Consider the following 12584-nt stretch of genomic DNA (forward strand, 5'->3'; position numbering starts at 1 on the left):
CATCCCCACCTGATCCCACCCCCATCCCATCCCATCCCTGTACCCATCTCTCTCTCAGTAGCCAGGCCAGGCACAGGGAAGAAACACTGAGCCTGTGGAGCGCTCAGAGGGGCAGGGCAGAGCTGCACGGCTCTGCCAGTCTCCCTGCCTTCTCTCTCAAAACTCTGCTATTCCTGTCTGTGCTGGTGAATCACTGGGCGCCCTCACCCTCTGCAAAGCTGAAAGGAATACAAGCTCATATCTGTGCCTCACAGCCTTGTTTAAAAGGCCAAAGCGGAGAGGCAGCATAGGGAGAAGTTTCAAACCTTAAGTGAAAACACGTTGGGTTTTGTGAGGATCCTACGGGAGCAGTGTTGCCCATCGGCACAGCCATGCAGCAGGTCCGGGAGAGGAGACCTCGCCTGCACGATCATGCCCAAGAGCTCCAACTCGACCCCATTGCTGACCAGCACCGGCCAGGCTGGACGCCCCCAGGCAGGACCATCGCCCCTGCTTCTGCTCCATCTCTGTGCCCTCACAAATCTGCGATCACCACTCCAGGCACAGAAACCCCACTTGGGAGCAGACAGAAGTGCACATGGGGTGAGAAGAAGAGAGAAAACGGTCCCAGGTTCAACGGGCCCTACAGCCAGCTCCCCCAGCCCTATTCTCAGCCTGCATGTGCTGTCTGAAACACCACCATGACTTTACATTTCTGCTCCTGTTTAAATAAAAATAGTCCCAGGCAGAGAGAGTCACTAAGCCTCATGATGCATTCATGCCTCAGTGAGACCAACTTTATCAGAGCCCTTTCCGAGAGCAGATCTGGAAAGAAAGAACACGAGAGAGTGGGGGCTGCTGGGCTAGGGGGAAAGGCACTCCATGGAGGGCTGAGATGCACTGATCACAGCAGCTCTTTAGGAAATAGTGTAAATACACATCACATAAAATCGAACCCACTAAATCATTTTAAAACGTACAGCTTGGTGGCACGAAAAACATTCACACTGTTGTGCAACCATCACCTCCATCCATCTCCAGAATTCTTTTCGTCCTCCCCAAGCTGAGACTCTGTCCCCATTAAACACTAACTCTCCGTTCCCAGCCTGTGGCTCCCACCATTCTCCTGTCTCTGAGGCTCTAGGTCCCTGAATCTCTAGGGACCTGAGTGGAATCACACAGTATCTGTCTTTTGGGACTGGCTTATGGCACTGAGCATAGTGTCCTCAAGGTTCATCCACGTGGTAGCAGGTGTCAGAAGGTCCTTCTTTTTAAGGCTGGATAGTATTTCATTGTAAATACAGACCACATTTTTTTCTCCATTTAGCCGTTGACGGACGCTTGGGCTGCATCCACATTTTGGCCAGTGTGAAGGTGCGGCTTGGAACACCAGTACGCAAATATCTCTTCAAGACCCTGCTTTCCATTCTTTTAGAAATATACCCAGAAGCAGAATTACTGGATCATACGGTCGCTCTATTTTTAATTGTTTAAGGAGCCGTCATCCTGTTTTGCACAGCAGCTGTACAATTTCCATTCCTATGAACAGTGCACGAGGGTTCCAATTTCTCCACAGCCTTGCTAACACTTGTTATTTTCTGAAAAGCACATCTTTTTAAAGAAATTGGCCAACTGGAAGGCAGAAAAATAAGTGTCAAATCAAGAAAGTTCCATTGTTTTTATGAATTGTTAGAACCCAGTTATTCTTTGAAATGTGCATTAGTGTGGCTATGAAATTAGCAACTGCAAACTACCAGTCAGTCATCAGCCGATAATCTCTGAGCACCTACTACGCAGGCTCTTACGGGCGCTGGGGAGACACTGATGAATATGACAGCAAAGGCTTCTGCTCCCTGGACTACGTGATAAGAGATACAAGAAAACAAAACCAGTGAGGTTGCAAAGACCAAAGGAGGAGTGAGGGATGGATGGGCACAGAGTGTGCAGCAATGGACCGTCTTGCTGACAAAGTAACTCTTCGGAATGCATGCCAAGAAGCTGGCAGGTCTTTGAAGATGACAGGGTAGGATTTTAAGCAGAGAAAATTACTGAGTGCTGAGACAAGCTTGGTGGACTGAGGAACAAAAGGGTCAGGGTGGCCAGAGCTTCATGAGTCGAAGGCAGAGGGGCAGGTCAGGTTGACCAAGATGGTGCCATGGGGAGGCGTGCCATTTCCATTTACAGGAGGCATTGGAAGGCTGCTCTGAGGAGCATCGTCAGCCGGCCGGCCGTATAGCTAGAGCACTCCAGGGAGGCGGGCCAATTAGGGGATGTTTTCAGCCTTGGGGTTGTAGCCTGGAGGCTATAACAGAGATGGAGACAATGGGGAGGGAAGGTCTGATGCCGCTTGTTGGTTGACGAGCCAGATGCAGGTGTGAGGTCAGAGAAGAATCCAGATGGCTCCTAGCACCTTGCCCTGGGCAGTTGGGTGGATAGCAGTGCCATGGACCAGGCTGATAAAAGCTGAGGGAGGACTGGTATGGGTGGGTTTGGGGGACACCAAAGTGTTCGCTCTGGCCTTGTTGTTAAGGACACGATCCCAACAGACTTCTAGGTGAAGATCACCAGTGGACACTGAACAAGACAGCACTGAGTGCTTTGTGCGGGCGTCGTATGAAGGAACAGAAGAGGTGTGGCCCGGGAACTGGCCACCCACGCATTGGGTGGCATTGTGTGGTGCCCTCTGCCCCTGCCCCCCTTCCCTGAGGCCCCTCCCTGCCACCCCGCCTCCCGTTACCTCGTCAGGCTGCCAGGCCCTTGCAGGAAGGCCGGCATCATGCAGTCTCAGGCGGTGCTCCCCGTGGGCGGCATCCTTTAGTTCATTTTCCTAGGACGGAAGGAAAAGTTTTCGTGAGACGACCCCCAACTTCAGGGACGTGCAGGGCATGGTGGCTAAGGGTTCTGATTTTGGAGGTAGGTAGGAGGTTGGGGATGATTCTGCAATCCATACTCCATGTGAGGTGGGACCAGCTTCTTTCTTCTTTCTGAGCCATGAGTGTCCTACTCTATAAAATGGGAGTAACAGTGCTCCACATTGATGTTATAAGAATATAATAAAATAATATGTATTAAGCACATTGTGAGGTTCCCAGCAGATAACTCACCCCCAACATGTGGCGTGCTTACCTGCACTACGTCTGCATCCTAACAAGGCAATCTTGTTAAGTCAAGCTTTGACCTGACCCTTTCCTCACAAACACTGCTCCAAACACATTGCCATAATAAGTGTGCTCGAGAAAATTTAAAAGGGTTGTCCTGCTCAAAAATGAGGTAAAAATCTCTGAGGACTATGAGTGGCTGGAGCACTGGGGATGAGCAGAACTCTGGGACCTGCCAGATTCTCTGCCCAGACAGGCACAGAATTGGGAGTCCAGGTTTGATTTGGTGTGGTTTGGATTTTCAGAATATGTGGGATTCAAAGTTCCTGCATGAGGCAAGAGACCTGAGCAGAGCTCAGCGCCTGACCCGAGGCTGGTCCAGCCCCTAGCCACCAAAGAAAGCTGAAAGTAACGGATGCCTGCCCAGAATTCTAGCTTATGTGAGGTAATGCACCTGGGGAAGTGAAGGAGCTGCCCACTGGCTCAGTATCTGCACTGTGTTATGCCCTAGTATCATCGAGTATGGGAACTGTGAGCTACCAGTAACAAAACCTAATCCAAGACTGGGGGCATTCAGAGTGTGGTGTAGTAACTACAAAGAGGTCAGACAGGGGTGGGGCTGAGCACAGAAAGAGAGAGAAATTGGGGGTAAAATTCCCCGTTAAAGAAAAGTCTGAAAATAGAAATTCCAAAACACAGTAAAAAAAAAAAAAAAAAAACCTCACAGTACTAGACAGATTCAACAAAATCAATAATCAGGATGCATTTACTCCAGAGGAAATAAAAATAATAAAGCAATCTGAAAATGACTTCAATAAGTGCGTTGAGGGGTCTCACAAAGGGGAAAGAAGGGAGGACAAGAAAGAGGCGATAGAGACAATGAACGGCCACAGTGGGAGGCGACTGGCGACTCAGCCTCCAACAGTCAAGTCTGCAATTTCCCTGTTTGCCTGGTCCTTCATCTTTGTCCTCCGGTCGCTCCCTTGGGGAGCTGATATCCACCCACATCTTGAACTGATCTGGCGACTCCTCTATCACACTTTGAGTGCTCTAGTTTTATGCTCATTCACCCTCCCAACAGTAAAGGGGCCGAGAGTCCTGTGGTTTCAGACACTTCCCCCAGGAAAGAGGCTCCTCCTCACTATTCCCAGGTCCCATATTTCGGTCAACGTCCCTTCCTCTCCACCACCATAATCAGGAGCTCCTCCACTCTTTGGATCAAACACAAGGAAGCAACCTCCACACGCCTTACCCACACACCGTACTAGTGGTGATTCCTTGACCTATGGGAATCACGTTGCCTCCTCAGGAGATATTCCCCCATAATGCTGGTGATCTACAGGGGATGGGTGTACTCATCCAAACACCAGAGTTCTGACCTTGGAGACTTCTGATGCCCGGCAGTCGACGAAGACAGCCATACCTCAGAGGCTTATGGGAGACACTTGGGTGTTATAGGGGTTGGAGTACTGATTCTGAGGTCAAACTGCCTAACTACAAATTCTAGCCCTTCTCCCTGCAAGCTGCGTGTTCGAGCAGGCTGTCCGACACCTCCACACTCTCTGAGGTCTAAGGATGTAAAAGTGCCTACTACCCGATCAGATGGTATAGAGATGCAGTGCGGTAATTCTCACACAACACCGAGCACACGGTCGTGGCTCAAACAGGTGGCCCTTCCCTATGGCAGGCACCACCACATCTGCCTACATCTTCCCATCGTCCAAAGGACATCGCCTCTCTTTGCACCTCACCTAGAAGAGTGGACTGCAGGAAAGGAACATCAGGAAGGGGAACAGTGCTGCCTCTTTCACCTAATTTTCTGGGGGCTATAGAAATGTTACATCCACTTGTTCTGTTTATGTTCCTTCTTAGTGACTCAAGGTCAGCTGCTTAACCTGATGAAATCAATCTTCCCAAGAAAAAGGCTCAGGACCTAAATCCTGTCCAGGAAGCACTGAGCCACGGTGTCACCGTGCAAAGGGAAAGAATCGCCACCCTCTCTTGCGGATGCCATTTCTCCAAATCGGTCCAAGCATGAATTGGCACTTCGGGTACCACTTACTACACTGGACGCCCCCACTACCCCACCACCCCGCAAGAAGCCAACCACAGAAGGAGCTGCTGAAAACAAAATCATCCCCAAACAATCCTCCACCCTACGGTGAAATCATCACAAAATACCTGAGCAGGGTGCCAAAGCACTTCACGCAATGATGTCGAAAGAAGCCCATTCACTGACAAAGGCACCCAGCAAAGGCCCAAAGACTGCAGAGCCTGGGATTTATTCTCCATATTATGGGTACCTCACTTTACCCACACTTGCTGTTTACCCCCGAGAAAGCCTAGAGGTGGCTGGGGGCGGGGAGCTATGGGGCTGGTTGCGGGGGGGGGCGGGTCTTGTCCCACATACTACAGTTACTGCAGACTGTGCCCCTTGTCGTAACAGGGGCACGATGTTGCTCTGACATGCATGTATTTGCAGTACGTAGGGGAAGATCCAGAAAATGTCTGCTGTTCATGCTTCTGATCCGATTAAGATGCTGAAAAGTGGGAAGACTTACCCTGGAAGCTCTCATCAGTGACACTGTGCAGGACCAGAGCTGCCCACCCAGGGATGCTGTCCCCGCTCCAATTAGAGGGCTCCTTTCTGAATTAATCAGCACCACCAAAGAAATACCACCGAGCAAAGCACAGATCACCTTGTGTATTGGTCGCATGCTTGAGACCAGCAGGCCCCCAAGAGATGTGGGCTTGTGGTCGCAACACGACAAAATGAGCCTCCCAACAGGCGCGGCTGGCACCAGCTATGACAATTCTCGGGAGAGGGAGGAGGAGGAGGAGGACAGAGTAGGTTTAATATAACCTGACACTCATGTCTGAGTAGCTCAGCCCGGGGCAAGCGAGCAGCCCCACCAGCGCCACGATGCCAGGTGCACACACACCGTTCTATGCCACGGCGTAAGCTGTGCCCCCCGGTGTCATCCCCCGTTGTTCAGGTGTGACACTGGTGACTCTGGACCACATCGGAGAGCCAGGAGCTGAGTTTGACGACACACACCCACGGCCTGAAGTCGAGGAGCTGGTGACTCACGCATCACCAGGACTGAGATAATGAAGAACTTTCCAAACACCACTGCATGAAATCACCCTCTAGCTCAGTGCTCCTGACCTGAAATAGCGGCATGAAGAGAGCACAACCAGCCTCGCTTCTGCAGGAATTTCAGATTTGCTTTCCTTGAGGGGGCTTGAGCATCGCCATGGGAACACTTTGAGTCTTAAACCCTTTAAGTGTAAAGCCAAACAGAGTCAGAGGGTTTCGGATTTACCGAACGGTGGATGCGTGGTGAGACGGGGCCTACCCTGTAAGAATCAAGATGCACAGATAGTTTGTTGAATCTGACTGTCTTCAAGCACACAAGGGAAGGAGCTTAGGCCTTATCTCCACTTCCTAGAGGAACACACAGAAGTTAGGACCAGCTCCAGGGGCCGACCAGAGTTGTGGGATCTGATCTGAGGACTCTGTACCCCTAGAACCTCCCTCAAAGGGCGATTGCAGAAAGCACTAGTTACGGAGTTTTTTGATCCATTAATATTCACTAATGCATTAACCTGGAATAGCCTTATTTGACTTTTTATCTCCTCTTTAGCCAAAATATGGGGGGAAAGAATTCTGATAAGGATAAGGGAAAAAGAGAAGGACCCAGGCAAGAGTTACAAATTCAAACACCCCAGGGAATGAGCAGGCAATATAAAGGGGTAGACTGGACAAAAAGAAGAACATTCTAGAGTGATAAGAAATACAGTGATTGGAAATGCTCATGCCCCATCTAAAGAGGTCAACTGCAACCTGGCTTCAACCTGTTGAGGCCTAGTATGAAAGGGAACCCAGCTGTTCCAGGTTTTTAGGAGCTGGAGGTCTGGGTTTCTATCTGAAACATCCCTCTTTTAAAATGTTGACTCTTAATTCAGATAAACACATACACTGTGTTCTCCTCCCCATAATAGATATGTCTACAGGTTGAGTTAGCTTAAAAATTGGGCACTTTGTAAAACAAGTCAGACCTGATTAGAATAAAGGATTGGTAGGGTGAAGTGGGGGCGTTGCTGGGGTGCAGGCAGGATGGGGTGGGGGTGAATTCCCTGTGTGCAAGGAGAGAAAGGAGAAGATATAGGGTCACCAAAGGTAAGTTTGCCGACTTGTGCCTACCCCCTATGTTGCCTTGGCTACCTGCTATGGACTGAACTGTGTCCCCCCAGATTCATATGTTAAAGCCCTAATCTCCCATTATGACTATATTTGGAGATGGAGCCTTTAGGGAAGTAATTAAATGAGGTCACAGGGTGGGGCTTTAATCCAGTAGAACCCGTGTCCTTATGAGAAGAAGAGGCAGGAGAGAGCTCTCTGCACGTGCACCGAGGAAAGGCCACGTGAGGACACAGCTCGAAGGGGGCCACCCACAAACCAGGAGCAGAGCCCTCACCAGACAGCACCTTGAATTCCAGCCCCCGGACCGTGAGAAAATAAAGCTTCTGCTGCCTAGTCTGTGGAATTTTGTTACAGCTTCCCAAACTAAGACACAGCCCCTGCCTAAAACGTAGAAATACAGCCGGAGTTTCCCCCAAAGTTCCCGAGAGCAGCTCCAGGGCTAGGCGAGGGGGTACCCAGGTCTTCAGAAACCCCACCTCACTGCACCATGAACTGTAATAAAATCCACATTTCAATGGTAAGATGGCCACTTTCCCTGGAGGGAAACCATGACGTGAGAAACAGAAAGCACTCCTTCTGACTTGTCAGTTCTCTTCACTTCAATAACATCCTCCAGTGTGTGTGTGTCAGGCACGGGGCTCCCTGTATGCCCCGGAAAGAGCAAGTGAGAGACAGCCCCTCCTTATGGGTGTGGCCGTTGGGGACACTGGTGCAGGATCATGTGTGCTATGATAGAAGAAACACAGCCTGTCAGGGTGGGAGACAAAATTGCCGACCTGACCACCCTGAGATAAAGAAAAGTCAGTGAAGGTCACGTAGATGAAGGCAAATGACTTCATATGTGCTTAAATCAGAGACTTTAGGGCTGCCTGGGTGGCTCAGTCAGTTAAGCATCTGCCTTTGGCTCAGGTCATGATCTCAGGGTTGTGGTATTGAGCCCCGTGTCATGCTTTGTCTTCAGTAGGGAGTCTGCTTCTTTCTCTCCCTCTGCCTGCTGCTTCCCCTGCTCACTCGCTCTCTCTCTCAAATAAACAAATCTTTGGGGGAAAAAAGAATCAAAGATTTTGCAGGAGGTTGAAAGGTCAGTGGGAGAAATAGTGAATCAACGTTCAGCCAACTGTCAAATGGAGCTATCTTCACTATAAAGGAAAATTTAAGCAAAATAATATCCGACATATTAAATTACAGCAAGTTTGAATTTGGACTTTATTGGCCTCACATATTTGCTTCTCTCAAATATGTTCATTCATTTTGGTTTTATGGTTTAGGAAAGCTGTAAAAATTTTATAAACCAATTTTATCACTGGGCACATGTAATTATGTTATGAATTATAAATACATAATCATAATAAGTTTGAGTATAATATAGACTATGTAGTTATAATATGCAAGTCTAGTAAAATCAGGTTGTAATGACTATCAATTATAATAACATATAATAAAAATAATTTAAGTCAACATTGGGATGTGCTTGATAATGTTTTTCTTTCTGAAAAGGCTTTATGAGTGGTTCTCGCCTAGAGGCACAGCCAGGAGGATGGAGGTTTGAAAGGAGAAGGGATTGTGTGTGTGTTTCATGTGTGTGTGTGTGTGTGTGTGTGTGTGTGTGTACGCGCGTGCGTGTGCATGTGTAAGGGGGTGGTTGGGGTGACAGCGTTTGAAACAAAGGAAGAAGAAGAATGGAAGGAACTCTTTGCCTGGGTCTGGGGTGCTGTCCATGGGGCTCTCCAGGACGCTGTCCGTGGTTCTGACCCAACTCCTGCCCCTTAAGCTCAAGGCTAGGACTATTGGCTAAATCATCACGTGATATGGAGAACTCATTGGGACCTGGAGGACCTGGGTTTGAAGCCTAATTCTAGCATTTACTGAGTGTCAATTTAAATGAAAGAATGCATAGACATGCACTTTTCAAACTGGGAAGGGCCATTTGAATGTGAGAGATTGTTATGCCAATAAACAGACTGTTACTGAAACAACTATATCTGGTTTCCTGTCATGCTCAGGTCCGGGGAGGGGAGAGACAAGCCTCTAAGTTCCTTTCTATACTCAGGAAAATCTATAAACGTGCACTTGCTTTAACTATGACAGACACATGCTCTTCCAGACCTGTGTGACATTCAGGCATACTACATATGCCAATACTGCAATTACAGAGAAGCACTGTGCTATTTAAAAGCTATTTTTCTAACACAGGTTAGAGACAAGCTCAAGTGGAAAAATATAACATGTTAAGCAGGTTCTAATGCAAGCTCATGAACCAGAGAAATGTGTGAATTTTAAATAAAGCTCCTCTCCATAAATGTATTTCATTAACTTACATGTACTTGGAACCTATGCTTTGTCCTACTAATGGAAAATAAGCACAGCCAAAAATTTGCTTGGTTCCCAATGGTCACCCCCATCAGAACACAGGCTGCCCCAAAGACAGGTCTTCTCTACCAAAAACAATGGAGTTGGACCTATGGGAATTCTTTCACATAGGATTCTCAAGGTTGGGGAGTAAGGGGAAAGGAAGGGTGAACAGTTAACATGCCACCTTTCCCAGGATGCAGAAAAGCTGAGACTCTCCTACACTGCTGGTGCGGAGGTGAAATGGTACACTTGTTGTGGAAAACAGTTCGATGATTCCTCAAAAAAGTGGAACAGAATTACCATAGTAATCCCACTCCTGGTATACACCTCAAAGAATTGAAAATGGGTGTTCAAACAAATACTCATATGTGAATGTTCAGAGCAGCACTATTCTCAATAGACGAAAGGTGGAAACTACCCAGATGTCCATCGTCTGATGAACAGATAAACAAAATGAGGTCTCGACACTCAATGGTATACCATTCAGCCATAAAAAAGAATGAAGCAGAGACACCTGCTACAACATGAATGAGCCTCAAAGACACGCTGAGTGAAAGAAGCCAGTCATAAAATGTCCCATATTGTATATATTTGATATGAAATGTCAAAAGCAGGTAAATCAGACAGAAAAAGCACCCTGATGGTGGCCAGGGGCTGGGCAAGGAGAGGGTAAACAGTGGCTGTTAATGGGCATGGGGTCTGCTTTGGGGTGATGAGAGGGTTTTGGAACGAGACAGAAGTAGTGATTGTACCACATCATAAATGTGCTAAACACCACTGAATTGTTCACTGCAAAATGGTGAGTTTTATGTTACAAAGGGTGCCACCCATGCCTCCGGGGACAGAGCCTGAAGTGAGGCAAACATGACCCCATCCATGTGTCCACGAGCTTCTTCCTTGAGTGCTCCTTGGGACCACTGGTCCCTAAAGGCAAACCACCACATCTGGTCCTCAACCAATAAACAGCAGTCTTCTCCAATGCTAGTGGGAAAGGCCAGCACTTGCTAGGTCCATCTCCAATAGGGCTCCTGCCAAAGGGACTCTCAGGGCCATTTTTCCTATATGTGATTTCAGCATAACCTGTTGCCTTCAGAACTGAATCCCTGCATAAAATGTGTCTCCACCCTATACTTGTTCAGCATATACAATGCATATTAATTTATAAACTGCATTCCACCTACTCTCTCAAAAAAAAAAAAAAAGGATTCAAGGATGCCTGTAATAAAAATAATTATGCCAAAGCACCTGAGTGGATCATCGGTTAAACATCTGCCTTCAGCTCAGGTCATGATCCTGGAGTCCTGGGATTGAGCCACACGTCGGGCTCCTTGCTCAGCAGGGAGCCTGCTTCTCCCTCTCCCTGCCACTCCCCCTGCTTGTGCTCTCTCTCTCACTCTCGCTCTATCTCAAATAAATAAAATCTTTAAAAAATATTTATGCAATATGGCAGTTAAGAATAATGATTTAAAAAAAAAAAGGAAAAAGAGAACACTATGTAGAAAAATGTGTGCCAAGGAAATCACATAAAGAAGACTTTTACCCATGGACTGAATAACATTTAAGTACTGAGTTTGCCGGCTGCTAATGTGAGAAGGAAAACGTATCAATTATAACTTAGTTAATGTAAAGGATGGGCCTCCTAGGACCCTCCTACAAATAACACAGCAACATGAAATATTTAAGTGCCTTTTAAAAAAAGTGTTTTGCTTTTGCAAGAGATGATTTGTTACAAACATGGTGCTACCTCTTGAGAGCTTCTGCACTCCATGCTCTCCCTCCAGCCAGAGGCCTTCCTCCACCAAATCTCAAATTCTTGACTACAGCAACCTTGAGCTATACGAGCAAATGAGAATGGCGCTTCTACAGTCTGGCCCAATGAGGCAGGGTTAGGTTGCAAATTCAGACGAATTAAGGAGCGCTCCATATTTCCCAGACGTTGACTCAGTAAGACAAACTTTTCTCTCCCCAAAGAGAGATCACTTCCATTAGTATCAACAGAATTTTCCTTATGACTCAGGGCCCTGTGGGTGTTAGAAAATATGTCCTCAGTTTTAGATCCACACCTGTCTGCCATGTGGTAGGTACATCTGACACCATAGAAAACAGACCAAATTCTTTTTCTACAGTTTTCAGATATCTTTAAGCTAACTTTTTAGATTAAAACAGAGCATACATACACAAAAGTGCACAGATCATAGGCATACAACTCTGCTAATTTTTACAAAGTGCTCACATCAGCATAATCATAACCCAGATCGAGAAATAGACCATTTCCAGCAGCCCTGAATTTCTCTCCTGTCTCCTCCCAGTCAAGACCCTCCCAAAACGTAACCACTCTTGTGACTTCTAGCTCCACAAATTCATTATGGCTCTTCGTTAACTCTATGCAAATGGAATGGAGACATCTTTTTGGTGTCTGGATATTTTTGTCAATATTTTGTCCACGATCCATCTACGAGAGTGTGAAATAGCAGCTTGCTCTACTTCATCACTTCATCTCACGTATAAATATTCTAAAATTTGTTTATTTGTCTTCAGCTATTGTTGAACACTGAGGTTGACTCCAATCTAGAGCCTTTAAAAATAGTGCTGCAAAGAACATCCTTGAACATGTCTTTTGGTGGATGTGTATATCTCTTGGCCGGTATTTGTCTAGGGATGGAGCTGCTGGACCATGGCCTATACATGCATTTAGGTTTTGTAGAAACTGCCAAGCAGTTTGGGGCAGCAAGGAGTGTTGGGAGTCCTGCATCCCCACATCTGCACCGACTTGTGGCACCCACAGTTCTCCCTCATGTTGGCCATGCCAGTGGGGCACAGTGGTGCCCTTCAGAGGTACAAAGACAGCAAAGCTCACCAGTGTCATAGCTCCCTTCTTCTAGAAGTCAAGGGGAAGTGGGTTTCAGAGGTTCTGACAGAGATGACCTTACAGGGCAGACTTCAAACCA

General features: G+C 47.3%; 1 protein-coding gene across 8 annotated transcripts in view; it reads right to left on the reverse strand.

The window, feature by feature from the left end:
- Positions 1–5907, reverse strand: part of RIMBP2 (RIMS binding protein 2) — a 90906-nt gene extending 84999 nt beyond the window's left edge. For 6 of the 8 annotated variants that reach the window (XM_081802422.1, XM_081802425.1, XM_081802419.1 and 3 more), the window contains exons 1-2: positions 5639–5903; positions 2717–2806 (exon numbers count right to left, since the gene is read on the reverse strand). In XM_081802422.1, the coding sequence (XP_081658548.1) occupies positions 2717–2806; positions 5639–5794 (246 nt within the window). In that variant the 5' untranslated portion in view covers positions 5795–5903. Of the gene's footprint in view, positions 1–2716; positions 2807–5638 lie in introns of all 8 variants that reach the window. The other 2 variants (XM_081802418.1, XM_081802426.1) reach the window with 2 other exon arrangements.
- Positions 5908–12584: the final 6677 nt, after the last annotated feature.

Source organism: Leptonychotes weddellii, chromosome 13 (genome assembly GCF_054177405.1).
Source record: "Leptonychotes weddellii isolate Sample4059 chromosome 13, ASM5417740v2, whole genome shotgun sequence".
Lineage (NCBI taxonomy): Eukaryota > Metazoa > Chordata > Mammalia > Carnivora > Phocidae > Leptonychotes > Leptonychotes weddellii.